At 32.6% G+C, this 17,192-nt stretch overlaps 1 protein-coding gene across 1 annotated transcript in view; it reads right to left on the reverse strand.

Annotated features, from left to right (window-relative positions):
- Positions 1–5,087: 5,087 nt before the first annotated feature.
- Positions 5,088–17,192, reverse strand: part of Ufl1 (UFM1 specific ligase 1) — a 31,595-nt gene continuing 19,490 nt past the window's right edge. The window contains exons 11-19 of the mRNA XM_026392762.2: positions 16,542–16,662; positions 14,076–14,198; positions 12,165–12,282; positions 10,852–11,015; positions 10,641–10,771; positions 9,003–9,083; positions 8,603–8,688; positions 7,888–8,068; positions 5,088–7,073 (exon numbers count right to left, since the gene is read on the reverse strand). Of these exons, the coding sequence (XP_026248547.2) occupies positions 6,858–7,073; positions 7,888–8,068; positions 8,603–8,688; positions 9,003–9,083; positions 10,641–10,771; positions 10,852–11,015; positions 12,165–12,282; positions 14,076–14,198; positions 16,542–16,662 (1,221 nt within the window). The 3' untranslated portion in view covers positions 5,088–6,857. The remainder of the gene's footprint in view (positions 7,074–7,887; positions 8,069–8,602; positions 8,689–9,002; positions 9,084–10,640; positions 10,772–10,851; positions 11,016–12,164; positions 12,283–14,075; positions 14,199–16,541; positions 16,663–17,192) is intronic.

Raw genomic sequence — 17,192 nt, forward strand, 5'->3', positions numbered from 1 at the left:
ACTGAAGGTGAAAGGCTGGGAAAAATCATACCACTCATATGGACTGCGGAAACAAGCAGGAGTGTCCATACTCATATCCAATAAAATAGATTTCAAGCCAAAGTTAATTAAAAGGGACAAAGAAGGACACTTCATACTGCTCAAGGGAACCATACACCAACAAGACATAACAATCATAAATATATATGCCCCAAATAATGGTGCAGCTGTGTTCATCAAGCAAACTCTTCTCAAGTTCAAGAGTCTAATAGACCACCATACAATAATCATGGGAGACTTCAACACACTTCTCTCACCACTGGACAGATCTTCCAAACAAAAGTTAAATAAGGAAACTATAGAACTCAGTAACACAATTAACAACCTAGACTTAATTGACATATATAGACTATACCACCCAACATCAAGTAGTTACACTTTTTTCTCAGCAGCACATGGAACCTTCTCAAAAATAGACCATATATTATGTCACAGGGCAACTCTTAGACAATATAAAGGGGTAGAGATAATACCATGCATCTTATCTGATCATAATGGAATGAAACTGAAAATCAATGATAAAAGAAGAAAGGAAAAATCAAGCATCACTTGGAGAATGAACAATAGGTTGCTGAGTGATTAATGGGTTTTAGAAGACATTAAGGAAGAATTTAAAAACTTCCTAGAGTTAAATGAAAACACAGACACAACATATTGGAATCTATGGGACACATTGAAAGCAGTTCTAAGAGGAAAATTCATTGCTTGGAGTTCATTCCTCAAAAAAAGAAAAAACCAACAAATAAATGATCTCATACTTCATCTCAAAATCCTAGAAAAAGAAGAGCAAAACAACAGCAAAAGAAGTAGACGGCAAGAAATAATTAAAATCAGAGCTGAAATTAATGAAATTGAAACAAAAGAAACAATTGAAAAAATTGACAAAACTAAAAGCTGGTTCTTTGAAAAAATAAATAAAATTGACAGACCCTTAGCCATGCTAACGAAGAGAAGAAGAGAGAGAACCCAAATTACTAGCATACGGGATGAAAAAGGCAATATCACAACAGACACTTCAGAAATACAGAAGATAATCAGAAATTATTTTGAATCCTTATACTATACAATAAAATAGAAGATAGTGAAGGCATAGATAAATTCCTTAAGTCTTATGATCTGCCCAGATTGAGTCAGGAGGATATTGACAACCTAAACAGACCAATAACAATAGAGGAAATAGAAGAAACCATCAAAAGACTACCAACTAAGAAAAGCCCAGGATCGGATGGGTATACAGCAGAGTTTTACAAAACCTTTAAAGAGGAACTAACACCCTTACTTTTCAAGCTATTTCAGGAAATAGAAAAAGAGGGAGAACTTCCAAATTCATTCTACGAGGCCAACATCACCCTGATTCCGAAACCAGACAAAGACACTTCAAAGAAAGAAAACTACAGACCAATATCTCTAATGAACCTTGATGCAAAAATCCTCAATAAAACTCTGGCGAATGGGATTCAAATACATATCAAAAAAATTATATACCATGATCAAGTAGGATTCATCCCTGGTATGCAAGGCTGTTTCAATATACGGAAATCAATAAATGTTATTCACCACATCAATAGACTTAAAAATAAAAACCATATGATCATCTCAATAGATGCAGAAAAAGCATTCGACAAAGTACAGCATCCCTTTATGTTCAAAACTCTAGAAAAATTAGGGATAACAGGATCATACCTCAACATTGTAAAAGCAATCTATGATAAGCCACAGGCCAGCATCATTCTGAATGGAGAAAAATTGAAGGCATTCCCACTAAGATCTGGTACAAGACAGGGATGCCCTCTCTCACCACTTCTGTTCAACATAGTCCTTGAAACACTGGCCAGAGCAATTAGACAGACGAAAGAAATTAAAGGCATAAAAATAAGAAAAGAAGAACTTAAATTATCACTATCTGCAGATGATATGATTCTATACCTAGCAGACCCAAAAGGGTCTACAAAGAAGCTATTAGAGCTAATAAATGAATTCAGCAAAGTGGCCGGATATAAGATCAACATGCATAAATCAAAGGCATTCCTGTATATCAGCGACAAATCCTCTGAAACGGAAATGAGGAAAACTACTCCATTCACAATATCCCCCCAAAAAATAAAATACTTGGGAATCAACCTAACAAAAGAGGTGAAAGATTTATACAATGAAAATTACAGAACACTAAAGAAAGAGATAGAAGAAGACCTTAGAAGATGGAAAAATATACCCTGCTCATGGATAGGCAGAACCAACATCATCAAAATGGCGATATTACCAAAAGTTCTCTATAAGTTCAATGCAATGCCAATCAAAATACCAACAGCATTTCTTGTAGAAATTGATAAAAGAATCATGAAATTCATATGGAATAATAAAAGACCCAGAATAGCAAAAACAATGCTAAGCAGGAAGTGTGAATCAGGCGGTATAGCGATACCAGACTTCAAACTATACTACAGAGCAATAGTTACAAAAATAGCATGGTACTGGTACCAAAACAGGCGGGTGGACCAATGGTACAGAATAGAGGACACAGTAACCAATCCACAAAACTACAACTATCTTATATTTGATAAAGGGGCTAAAAGCATGCAATGGAGGAAGGATAGCATCTTCAACAAATGGTGCTGGGAAAACTGGAAATCCATTTGCATCAAAAAGAAGCTGAATCCCTATCTCTCGCCATGCACAAAAGTTAACTCAAAATGGATCAATGAGCTTGATATTAAATCAGAGACACGGCATCTGATAGAAAAAAAAGTTGGTTATGATCTACATACTGTGGGATCGGGCTCCAAATTCCTCAATAGAACACCCATAGCGCAAGAGTTAACAACTAGAATCAACAAATGGTACTTACTCAAACTAAAAAGTTTTTTCTCAGCAAAAGAAACAATAAGAGAGATAAACAGGGAGCCTACATCCTGGGAACAAATCTTTACTCCACACACTTCAGATAGAGCCCTAATAACCAGAATATACAAAGAACTCAAAAAATTAGACAATAAGATTACAAATAACCCAATCAATAAATGGGCCAAGGACCTGAACAGACACTTCTCAGAGGAGGACATGCAATCAATCAATAAGTACATGAAAAAATGCTCACCATCTCTAGCAGTCAGAGAAATGCAAATCAAAACTACCCTAAGATACCATCTCACTCCAGTAAGATTGGCAGCCATTAGGAAGTCAAACAACAATAAGTGCTGGAGAGGATGTGGGGAAAAGGGCACTCTTGTTCATTGCTGGTGGGACTGCAAATTGGTGCAGCTAATTTGGAAAGCAGTATGGAGATTTCTTGGAAAGCTGGGAATGGAACCACCATTTGACCCAGCTATTCCCCTTCTTGGTCTATTCCCTAAAGACCTAATAAGAGCATGCTACAGGGACACTGCTACATCGATGTTCATAGCAGCACAATTCATGATAGCAAGATTGTGGAATCAGCCTAGATGCCCTTCAATAGATGGATGGATAAAAAAAATGTGGCATTTATACACAATGGAGTACTACTCTGCATTAAAAAATGACAAAATCATAGAATTTGGAGGGAAATGGATGGCATTAGAGCAGATTATGCTAAGTGAAGCTGGTCAATCTTTAAAAAACAAATACCAAATGACCCCTTTGATATAAGGGGAGTAAACAAGGACAGGGTAGGGACGAAGAGCTTGAGAAGAAGATTTACATTAAACAGGGATGAGAGGTGGGAGGGTAAGGGAGTGAGAAGGGAAATCGCATGGAAATGGAAGGCGATCCTCAGGGTTATACATAAGGACATATAAGAGGAAAGGAGGGGTAAGACAAGATAATACAAATCGAAGAAATGATTTACAGTAGAAGGGGTAGAGAGAGAAAAGGGGAGGGGAGGGGAGGGGAGGGGAGGGGGGATAGTAGAGAATAGGACAGACAGCAGAATACATCAGACACTAGAAAGGCAATTTGTCAATCAATGGAAGGGTAACTGATGTGATACAGCAATCTGTATACGGGGTAAAATTGGGAGTTCATAACCCACTTGAATCAAATTGTGAAATATGATGTATTAAGAACTATGTAATGTTTTGAACGACCAACAATAAAAAAATATGGTAAAAAAAAAAGAAAATATATATCTGATAGAAATTTTATATATGTTTTTATTTCACATCCCATCTACACTGGAGAAATATTACTGATTTTAATGAAAGAAAGCAAATTTCCATCCTCCTACCTTTACCCAATTCTTTCAGTTAGCTTTTTATAGAAAAAAAAATCCCATTTGAGTCTGGCTTGAGTGACCTTTTTGAAAAAGCAATACATTATTTTTTTCTTGTTTTTTTTTTGAGAGTAAATAATTCATGATCCAATGATTAACGCATAAGAGATCAGGGACAAAATTTAAAAAAAATAGAGGTAAATGAGAATAACATATAGGCTACACTACCCTGCAGATCACTGTTGTCCCTTGACTTCATTCTTGGTAATTTTCATTCTGATTAAAGTATTTCTCTAAAACATTCAAGATGGCTTTACACTTAGGTTAATTATTACTTGTATTGTTTTAATATATAGTGTTAAGGTCTTTTCTCAAAATACACTGTGATTTTGCTAACATGTGTTACTGTTCTCTGGATCTTTTAGATGGCCAAAGTGGTTTTCCTTTGACTCTTCAAAAACTCATGGGTCTGTAGATGGAACACACTAGAATACAAATATCTGGGGCATGTTTCCAATATCTGTATTGTAACTGCAATGATAGGGTTTGGCATATAAGAATATAACTACACATTTAATGAAATCTGGCTGAGAAGTGATTTACTAAGATAAAATGGTTCATGAATGATGAACTTTAAATTACTAAAAGACACTGAGAACTATGGAAAATTTTTCTGTGTCAGAAAATTAAAATCAAATCCGCTAATAATAATCAGAATGAGAATTCAAAATATAAACACATCATACAGAATGCATCTATCAACTAATTTTAGTATTAATTTAAATAAAGGAAGATATATAATACCATAAAATCTAAAAGAACAATAGGCAACTTTAAATATTCTTAACACTGCCCATTAAGATCATAGTGGATAGCCATTTAACAATTTTAACTTTATTGAAATTAGATCTTTACATACAAAATCACTTATATAATTTTATTTACAAAACAATAAAAATGTTCATTTTCTATGAAAAAAACAACTGTTTTGACAAATGAAAAAAATTTAATGCAAACAAGTTAATACAGAATGCATGTTTATTTGCTTCATTGTCTCTTCTACTTTATTTTCACAGATTAAGTCAGAATGATTTTATTTGCTTCATGGTCTCTTCTATTTATTTTCTATGATCTAGTTTAACATAAACAAGAATTACTTTGGTATCTGCTGAAACATAAATGGTAAGGTCCTTAAATGCGGAGTTAAACTGGCTGAGTGTTCAATATTTTGGAAGTTGCATAAACAAAAATAAATTAAGACTCTGTAGTCACAGAGATTTTTCATTTTTCTTCTTTGCTCTTATGAAAACATATATTAGAACGTTACCCACGGGAACACATTTTTAAATTTAGTGTTACAGTCCTATCAACTTTAATAGCAATGCTTAGAAATTACATTAACTTCACTCAGGATTAATACTTTTTCTAAAACAAAGTGGAGGTAGTCTGAATTTTGCATTTAAACATTTTAAAATATAAAGTTTCAAATGCCATAAATGGAATTATATAAAATGGCATTTTTTCATATTTGGGATTTAATTTTCTATTATATTCAAAATTACTAAATTGTTTTTTGATAAATACTAAATTGTTGCTTAAAATTTGTTTGGTTGAAATGATTACTCCAAGGAATAATGTTAATTACTTTTAAATCACAATCTTTACAAAACAAAAATATTTAATTTTTGTAAGTTTTCTATTATTGGAAAAAAAAGGTTCCAATGATTTAAATGCATTTATAGATCCTCTCACTGCTAAAGAAAGCAGCTTAACAATTTGTCACATAAATACTTCCAAAGAATTAGATGTTAAAGCATCTACTGAAATAAAAAGCAAACTTTAGAAATGTAAACTGGATTAATCAAACAAAAATTTTTGTATTAAATTTTTAGTCATTCCAATATAAAATGTGACATATCTATAAGCAGACAATTTCATGTTTTCTCTCACTCTTCTCAGCAGCTTGTTTGGTAACAGAGCATAGCAATGTATAGGCTTCTCTGGTGTTCCCATCTATAAAGGCATCCCAGAAGCCCCTGCAAACTTTTATGTGGAAGGCCCTTACTAGGCCCAAATTAGAGCAAGGACTTAGTAATAAAAATATATATATTCTGAAAATTCCTGTATTTTATTTTTAAAGCAACTCTATTAACTCAAAATAAAATTGGATTTATTTTTGACACACTGAAGGCTTTATTTCCCTTTTCTTCTTTTTTAAAGTGACTACATTTTAAGTTTCTACTTAAATGAACATAATAAATATAGATATCACTTAAAAATCAAATAGCAAATGAATAAGTACTTTACCAGAAAAATTCATTCTTCATTTACCATCTGGAATAAACTAAAATGTATATTTTTTTAGAATTATGTGAAAATAATTTTTATCTAAAAAGTTGCACATAGAATTTATGTGAAAAGAAAAACTTTCGAGAACCCAGTTTTACAAAAATTCAGGTTTTACAAGATTTACATTTAATATAACACTACTATTTTAATTTAATTGTGCGAGATCGAGGGAGACGTCAATGGGGAATAAGGAGTTGCCACTGACTGTTTTTTGTGACTACTCACCTTTAAGTTTAAATTTGGGGGAAAATGCTCACTATATAACAAAAGCAAATTAAGATCATTATTCTTCTGTCACTGATGATTTCCTGCATTTGAGAACAAGGTCCTTTATGGATGAAGAAAGCTCTTGGAGCTCTTTTCGAGTAGCATTGGTGACATCCTGTTGTTCTTTGTCTAGTTCATCACTCATGGGATCATCTCCTTGTCCAGTCTTCTTTTGACTAACTAACTGTTTTACAACCAAACCTTGATACTTTACCAAAAGAGTATGCTGATCCTGTGAAGAAGAAGTAAAAGTTACAAACACAATTCAATTTTATGTGGAACTGAAGAAGTAGGATTTGTTTGACAATATGCATTGAAGGTCCTCATCTTTATGAAGTCCTCGTCATGTAAGTAGAAAGCTGAATCTAGCAAGGTCCCTGCTTTCAAGGAGTTTACAGCTTAGGGGAAATAAACCATGAACATAGATCAATTTAGTAAAAGTTGACTTAGCTAGTTTCTAACACCAAAGTACAAAGCGATAAGGAGGTTTAAAGAAGCCAAATGACTTTTAGCTGAGGGGTGGGGTTTCTCAAAAGAATTTGTATAGGACAAGACTTTCGAACTAGACCTTGAAAGTAAGTTAATTGCTTTACAACCAAACCTTGATACTTTTATATTAAAAGAGTATGCTGATCCTATGATGAGAAAGAAGGAAGGAGAAACTAAAATAGGAGATCTGACATTCTGTATTTTTCCTGAAAGCTTAATTTTCAAATTCAGAACATTCTTTATATGGATCTTAAAGGATTCTGAAAGTTCTTTCTTTCTTTATTTTTATGTGGTGCTGAGGATCGAATCCAGTGCCTCACCTGTGTGAGGCAAGTGCTCTACCAATGAGCCACAGCTCCAGCCCTGAAAAGTTCTTGAGCTATGTTAAATTAAAAACAAAAAAACAAACAATCCTCTAATTCACTGTTTACATTCTTGGAAGCAAGCAGATGACATTAATATGTTGTGCCTGAGAGTTGACAATGATTTGTGTTTATTCAATCAAAATATTGAGTTTGAAAGCTTGAAAATTTCAAAAGTATTGAAAATGTTAATACCTCTGGAATTTTATTATTAAGAAAAGTAATGATCTGTGGGACACATCTTCCAGGTGCATGGAGCATGCTGTGGGTTGAGAACTGAAACAACAGGATTGATGTGAGGTGCAGAATAAGAGCAGGGTCTTCTGTGACTTTCAGCTGTTCAGCTAGTGCTTGTCGATGCTGGAATAGTATCTGCCTAAACAAGAATCAAATCATAAAAATACATAATTTAATACTTTCTCACCAATCTCAATTTTTCCCCTCTGCATTCACTTTATCACTTTGGAGTTTAATGATCTAGTTCCATAATATTTTAAGAAATCCTTCAAATATGGAGTATATACACAACCAGTACCCTAACAAATATGGACAGACTAGCATACCAGAAAGTTATAGAAAAAACTCTAGAGCAGAGATGTTTGCAATACACTTTCTGTTTTAAGCTGTTGGTGATCAAACAGAACTGCACTGATTTAAATAAGATTTCCTATAAGGAAGGTCCCAAGCTCACAAAAAGTCCCAGGCTTAATCAACTCTGGGATTATGAGCTCTGTTACATTATTAAGAAGGTCAGATAGGAATACCTACATATATCAAAACCTTGGCATGCTTGAAGATATATAGTCATTTAGATACAGTTCTCTAAGCAAGGTTCAGATAGTAATAATTCAACTTTCAAATATGAAACAGCTCAATTTAAGAGTAACACAAATTAATTCAATGTTGTTACCTTTCCCTTTTTTTGTCTCCCTTTTTCACCATAATATCACAAGTTTCTGCAGCAGAATCCAGAGAAGAAAGAAAGTCTTCTATGCTCTAAAAAGATAGTTAATAGCATAATTTGCTTTTATATATAGGTGTCTGAAGAAATATAGCCATTTAATACTGTTTTCTAATTTTACACCCTAAATACAATATTTAAAAGGTCACTTTGGCATTAAATTAGAAATTTTGATTTAGAACTAAAAATGGTAAAATGTTCTCAGTTTTGTCTCCTTCCCCTCCTAAAGATGTATCTGAGTATACAATCCTAGCTTTTATAGTTTACAGTTTTTATAAAATTCTACCTAAAGATTTTTATAATATAAGAGTTTAGCTGCAGTAACTAACTCGAATCAAACTTTACTTACTTTTTCATTCAGAGAGTTATGCAGTTTTGTTAGAGCTACTTTGGTTTCTTCTGACAATTTACTTAAAATTTTTTTTCTTACCTGTAGGGGGAAAATTTCTTTCAGTATTGTGTTTCAACATGTAGTGAATATAAGATCAACGAAAACAAAGGAATAAAGTATACTTATTACTATAACAGAATGCTGAGTGGAATTTATTTTGTTCTTGAATTTTACATCTGAAACTGGGAATAAAAATATGATTTAAAATATTGTAAAATCAGAGAGCTAACCAATAGTCAACAAAAAGGTAGATATAGTCCTACTCCTCCTACCTGCTCCCGTAATATAAGAAGGCTGGAAAGAAAGTCAATGCTATTGTGGGGAGTAGTTAGTTGGATTAAGAGGCTCCTCCTTCCCTGGTGCCAGCTGAGAAGAGCCTTACTCACAAGGAACAGAGCTACCTATAGGATGGGGACTGAGATCTTGTTCCATGGCTAGATTTTTTTTATGCTGTATGATATAAGGAATCTTTCAATACTTTTATCCGCACATATTCATATTTGCTGAAGTTTGGTGGCAGTCTTGGCCAAAGTCAGATAGCTCCTTCTAGTACAAAATTTCTGGAAGAGGCCTACTGAAATGGCTTGACAGTAGGCCCTAAAGGGTACAGTATGTATAGGAAGTCAGGGGCAACTTAGTGCCTCCTTGTCCCACCTTATACTAAGCCTTCTATGGTTCTTTAAGGGCATGGAAAAAGATCTTCTTTATTTCCTACAACAGAAGTTGGTACAGAAGCAATAGACATGGGACTGTCCAAATAGCTGGTGATTTGTTACTCAAGTTGAAGAAGGGAAGGGGGCTAAGGGGCTGGAGGGAGAAAAAAATATACATTTGTTTGGGAAATGGTCCTTCCTATGAGGGGGAGTAATGTTAAACTAAATGTCATTCTAAGAACAACTCATGTCACCTATGTAGCAACAACCACATTACTAGAAGCCATAAGAATTAGAATGATTTGGTTTGATCTAGTTCAAACTCAGTTATATGCAGTCAATTACATGAAGATACATCCACCTCACTCATTTTCCTTAAATCTCCAAGCTTTAGTGAACCAAGAAGGATGAGGAAGAAGAGAGGAAAAAGAAGAGAAGGAGCAGTTGTCATTGTCATCTTCAGGACATTTTTCTTCCTCTAAGCAAATAGGAGACACAACTCTACAATTTATTACAATAAAGGAAGTCACATGTTTTTAAATTTAGTTCGAGATTAGTGTTAAAAGAGATCTGGAGTTAGTTTAAATATTGAAATGAGATGGTGTCATTAAATGAAAATTACTATAAAATTATAGAAATTGATCAGAATATTAAGTGACTTACAAGCCAACATGAAAATTGGAAATGTGACATAATGATTAGGAAAGTAAAAGCCTTGTTTATTCCAAAGTAATTATTATTAACTTTTAGTACACTGGTTACATTACCAATCTTGCTAGCAACTATCTATACAACATTACTATACTCCAACTAAAAGTCTTTTTAGATGTTTTAGAAAAAATTCCTTCCTGTATTTTATTTTTCTTTTAAATTATTTCAAATGAGAAAAAGTAAACTGCTCAGAATCAACGCATCAGGAATGTGAAGAAGATCACTAACATACTTCACTTGTAATGGTTGCAGGATCATCTACTGCCATCATTAAATCTGAAGCTAAGAAGTTGAAAATGAGGTTGGTGATGTCAGTACACACTGTCTTCAGTAAGTGCTTAGTAAGAGCAGCCAGTGTATCATCTGGAAAAGAAAGGCACTTTATTAAAACTAACTTCCTCCCAGAATTATGAGAATCAATGAAAAAACAGTATTAAGTATACCTGCAAAAAACTTCATCCCTTTTTCAAATAACCTAATATTATTATATAGATTTGAAACCTCTTCTTGTAAATCCTTGATTGTGCGTTTTCTGCCAGTTCCAGAAGCAGAAGTTGAAGACATGAATACTGAACGTACCACCTCAAGATAGGTTTTATTAAGAGGTCTGTGCACAAGACAAATACAGTTAATTATAAAAATGTACTGAATTTAATTGATGTAAATAAGAAATGTTATATCTACTCAAATAAGGCTTTAAAAAATCTATTTTTCCAAACTCATAAAATTAATTTGGAGAAGAGTTCATTAAAAATTTGTCTCCCAGCTCCAGGAATTGTAACTTAGATAAACCATTACACTTAAATTTTAAAGTTGTAAAAGTTATTGCTCTAAAGATTACAAGAATAATATATAATTATAATGCGCCAATAAAAATATGGGGAAAATAAAGATGACAGGAACAGTACACAAAACAAAATAGTTTTTTAATATTAATTTGGAGAAGAGTATACTATAAGTCTGTTCCCATTCTTAGGAATTACAACTTAACTATTTCACTTTTTTAAAAATATGTGAAAAACACAATTCTGTAGTATATTTAAATGTAAAAATAGTTACTTAAATTAAAAAAATTCTCACTGCAAAAGCTACAATTATACATATAAAAAGTTCATGCATCAGACTCCTGGACTGTATTTATGGCAACTTATATATTGAGACTAACTTCAGGGATGACCAGGTTTGGTTAATGATGGTTATATATAATTTCCTTTACTCTTGCATGTAAAAAAAAGTAAGTCTGGCTCATTCAAAAGGCAACAGCAGTAGCTCAGTGGTAGAGTGCTTGCTTTGATTCTTAGCACCACATATAAATAAATAAAATAAAGATCCACTGACAACTAAAAAAATATTTTTTAAAAAAGGCAATAGTATCTAAATTATTCTTTTTGAGACAATTTATTACTTATTTTCTCCTTCAAATAAACAGTTTTAAAAATTTTCTGTCAAATCAAAATAGAATACTGGTGTTTTCCTCCCTGACTACGATTTAAGACTGCAAGATTGGTGAATGAGGGCACTTCTTCAAAGGTTCTCGGCTTTATTTCCCATACTGCCTTGCCCAAAGAACAACCAAAGGTCTGTGGTACTAACAGCTTCCCAAGACAAATAAAATACAGAGTTTGTTGCCTGGATTTTAAATGCTAATCTTTGAAAATACCTAAAATATATGCTTTCTGATCTTCATGAAAATTTTACTTAACAACTCATCGAATTGCTATCACAAAACAGAAAATGAAGAATGTTTTATACTTGCTTTACTAAATATTCAGCAAGTTCAGAAATGAACTCTTCAGGGGCATCTTGAATGTGTTTTCTTAAAAAATCTTCAATATCATCCTGGAACATAAAAGTGATCTCTGGCTTCTTCTTTGCTATAACAGACAGGAGCAATGGGGGAAAAACCAAATTTTACTGTCCATTTCAGAGATTACAACACAATATTTTTCAAAAGCACTGAAATTACATTTGTTTTAGGTAGAATGATTTTACTACTTTAATAGCACCTCCCAAAAATCTACACACAAAAAAAGAATATCACATGCTTCATTTATTTACAATTACAGAATCAGAGAAGTATTTTTAAAATATCTCTTTACCTTCATTCCTAGCACATCTAGGCAATAGGGAAATTTATTTATCAGTGAGAAATTAAAACACACATAAGAGAGTCTTAATATTATTCAAAATAAGGATAGATAGCAGAAGTGGTTTCTACAAAGATATTTTTCTTAATTAACATTGTTTTATGCATGTCAAGAACAGTAGCTACTTCAACCTTCTTAGAATATTTTAAAGAAAAATCTTAAGCTATTAAAAATAGAAGCATATTAATAGCTGCAGCCATGTCCTTTGTAATTTGCATTTCTCAGCTATAGTTCATAGGCAATAAACTCTGTGAAAAAGAAAAAAAATCTCAAATTATCATTTGAGGTTTGTTTTCAATTTTCTTTTTGCTGGGGATGAGGAGGAGAGTAGTATCATGGTTTCTTTAACAGAAAAAAATAAAAAATTATGCATAATTTTATTTAGAAAAACAAAATACAATGTCTCTTGCAGACTTAATATTGCCAAACACTAACAACTCAAGGAAAAGAAAGATACACTTAATTAATTCTCCCCTTTAGACATAAGCAGTTAGGTATTATTATAAAAATTATAAAAATTAAATATGCATAAAATGTCTGGATCAGCTTTAAACACTTTATCTTTTGCCTTTCAATGTCTTGAAGCATTTCCAAGAGTTCTTTTAATGTGATTTCTTTTGCCAATTTTACGTTCGCTAAGAAATTTATCTCCTTTTTATCATAACCATTTTCTCTGTTTACATCAATAAGTTCGACTTTACTGTTCCTCTTTTGTGTGTAGTTAGAGTCTCCTGAACAATGGCACTGTCAATACTCCCACAATCTGCCATTCCTTCTATTATTCCATTATACTTGGTTTCAATTTTATTTCCAGTGTCATTACTTTTCATTTCTGCACTTTCATATTTATTATCCATTTTTTAAAAAATGTCACATGGGTTTATCACTGTGAGACAAAGGCAAAACAACTATATGCTTTGTTGTTTGTGCATAAAGAATAATGGATGTACAGTAATCAACTACTGACAAACCTTAAAAACAAGTGATCATAATATGTTATCTATTATTTTTTTAATTAAAAACATTTTTTTTTTTTGGTACTAAGGATTAAGCTCAGGGGCGCTTGACCACTAAGCCATATCCCTAGCCCCGTTTTGTATTTTATTTAGAGATAGGATCTCACTGAGTTGCTTAGTGCCCCACTTTTGCTGAGGCTGGCTTTGAGCTTTCGATTCTCCTGCCTCAGGCTCCTGAGTCACTGGAATTACAGGTATGTGCCACTGTGCCCAGCACATCTATTATTTATATAGTGATTCATGTCCTGAAGACCTAGCAGTGAAGTTTGTACATTATTTAACTACTAGCAGTTAATATATCAGGGTAACGTGGTAACTGAAAGTTGGGCTGTATTATTGGTGGGATGATTATTTAACTAAATTGTGATTCCTGAAATTTGTACCCAGTGAAACTATGCAAAGCAAGTACTTCCTATATAAGCATCATATTTATGAATGATATGAATATCAAGAAAATTTGTTAAAAAAATCGTACATACACAAAGAAAGGATAAAAATACATACCAGTGTGAGATGACTGAGACTCATCATCACTGTCATCATCTTTTCTTCCTTTCTTCTTGGTTTTTTTAATTTTGTATTCTCTGGCGTTGCTCCCTCCTCCTCCTCTCACACTTCCACTGCCCTCTGGTGGAAAATGAAACTAGTTAGTATTATATAATGAAAATGACATGAGTTAGTATTAGAAAAATGATGACATGTATTGTTGTACTTCAGAGCAGAAAGATAATTAAAGTACATTTGATCAATAAAAAATAATAAAATATGAATCCTCTTGAATTTAGGCAACCTTCTCTTGCCTATTCTAAAAGCAGTTTCTTCCTCTTATGTTACTTCTGCAGCTATGTCTGATCTTAGCTAAACCCATTCCTTCACATCGCTGCTGGGAATGGTGCTGCACATGTGTAATCTCAGCAGCATGGGAGGCTGAGGTAGGAGGATCAGAAGTTCAAACCAGCCTCAGCAACAGTGAGGTGCTAAGGAACTCAGAGACCTGGTCTCTAAATAAAATACAAAATAGGGCTGGGGATGTGGCTCGGTTGAGAGCCGAGTTCAATCCCTAGTACCCGCCTCCCCGCCATCAAAGTGTTTTCATTTGCTCATCTCTGTTGTCACAGTATCGTTAAAACCCCCTATTATGAAACTTCACAAATATAGCTATATTTGGTTTTGTTTTCTTGCTTGAAAGAGTATTACTCATCTTCAGGAGACATCCTGACTCACCGACCACTCAACTCAATCACAAATTTTTTAATAGCAAGGAGCACATCTCAATGTTTGTACTTTTTGGGATACAGAAATGTTTGAAATATTCCAGGTGCTCAGTAAATGTTTACCATGACAGTTATGTAAAAAAAAAAAAATCATTACTGATCACAGTTTAAAGACTAAAAAAAATAAAAATTATGAAGCAAACTGAAACACTTTCAAAAAAGTAAAAAAATACATATTTACATTCAAATATCTATTCTACAAAATAGAATACCGATAATGGGTTATAAAATATTATAATTATATTTCTTCATAAAATCTTTTTTTCAATAAACTATTGGGATTTCTATAAACTAATGATATATTTCTAAATTCTAAATAGAATTCCCTTAGATTTCATCATATCCTAGAACTAAGACTTCTATTAATTTACCTTTCCCTTGCTTTTATGATGGAAACATACTATTTTCATAAGCACACATCTAAAGTGAATGTGCTCTTTCATATTTGGCAATAAGTTTCTTATGGAAGGGCACTTGTATTTGAGACATGATTTCATGCACTATAATTAAACTACTATAATATAATAACACTATCAGTGAGATAAAAATCCATATGACCTTATAATCATAAAGAAAAAACAAACTAGTTATCCTGACATAATTCACCAGTTAATTAAGATGCATTTAAAATTATATATTTAAGCAAAATAAAACATGCATGGCTATGAATATTACTATGATATATTAAAGTAATTTACTATAGTTCTCTAATTCTCCTGAAAGAATAGAGAGAAATTTCAAAAGACCACTGCAAGATTCTGATGAAAATGCTTTAGAAGAAGAAACTACCTCAACAAAGTAAAAGTGAATCCACATAGCAAAAATTTAGTTTTTATAAAGTATTTTTAATGTAGCTACATATTAATTAATGAAAAACACTGAATATATTTTTTTTAGTCTTGGTATGGCATTAATAACTTTTTCCTAGGGAAAAAAGAATGGAAAATATATATCACTTTTCAAATGCAAGTTACTAGTATATCAGTGCTACCTAGAATAATTTTCAGTGACTATAAATTTTTAAAAAGGAAATTAAAAAGACAATGACTCATTGGGAAATTCACTCATTGAATAAATATTTAGAGATCACCTAAAATATGCCAACTGGTGTTCTAGGTACTAGAAATACAACCACTAACAGAGATAGACAATGTTCCCAAACAATAAAATATAACACAGTAATAAAATAAGGAAAGAAACTGGCAAGATAAACAGTGACTATGGCTACTATTTTTTAGGGGTTGTAGAAGCCTCTGAGAAAGACATTTAAAGTTGAGCTCTAAATGAAAAGAAGGAATCAGTTACTTGAAGTTTGGGACAGGGCATTACAGGTAGAGAGCAACTAGTGTAAAGGCCTTGAACTGGGAATTTTGAGAATCAAAAACAAAAACAAAACAAAACAAAACAAAACAAAACAAAAAAAACCCAGGGCTGGAATATAGAGTGAGTGGGAAAACAGGAGTTGGGCACAATCATAAAATTTAATCAGTTTTTTTTCACAAGAGAAAACAGAATATGCAATCACCAATAATCCACTAGCTTAAATAAATTTAATAGTGAAAGATTTGGTTGATATGAGCAGTTAAAAGTGAATCAATCAAGTAAAAGGTATTTCAAAAGGCCTAATAAATGCAAAGTTCACTGCAACAAATAAAAACTCATCTTTCAATCTTCTTTATTGATAATAATTTATTACCTGTTGCTCTCCTCCTACGCTCATCTTTTTTATCCTTTTTATTTGTATTAACATTTTCTAGAATGGAAACTTGTTTAAGATCTTCTTCAGTGATTAAATGCACAGGATTATTTTTCATTTCCTGAAATTAAACAAATTTTTAATGGTCAAATGTATATAGCATTTTGAAAAGCATTAAATAAAAGTTGTTTATATACTGTATAAATTATAAAGAACTATCAAGCTTTATTTCACAACTGCCATTCTTAAGCAATTTCTCCTTGCTAAAAATCAGTCTCTTCTGTTGTTCTTGGCTTTTTGTATGCATTACTAGACAAAATAATGAGAACGCCTATGTTATTGCCGAACTTATGGTTGGTCACTGAGCAACTCTCCTCAGCTGTTATTGGCTAATCTTACCACTGTTTATTGATACTCTCAAGTCCAGTACCACCTGGTTACTTGAGATTATGAGAAAGATAATGAAAATGACATTCCCTACCTATATAACCACACTAATTCACACAAATCTATTTTTTCCTCTGGATTCATTCTTGATTATCTCTGCTTTTTAAAAGTTGATGTTTACAACACAGAACTATTTATTTCCAAGTGTAGAGATTTGTTCTTTCTTGTGGGAAAGGGTTCTATAATCTCTAGTGTCAAAAGTAC

This window comes from Urocitellus parryii, chromosome 8 (assembly GCF_045843805.1).
Source record: "Urocitellus parryii isolate mUroPar1 chromosome 8, mUroPar1.hap1, whole genome shotgun sequence".
In the NCBI taxonomy this organism is placed as follows: Eukaryota; Metazoa; Chordata; class Mammalia; order Rodentia; family Sciuridae; genus Urocitellus; species Urocitellus parryii.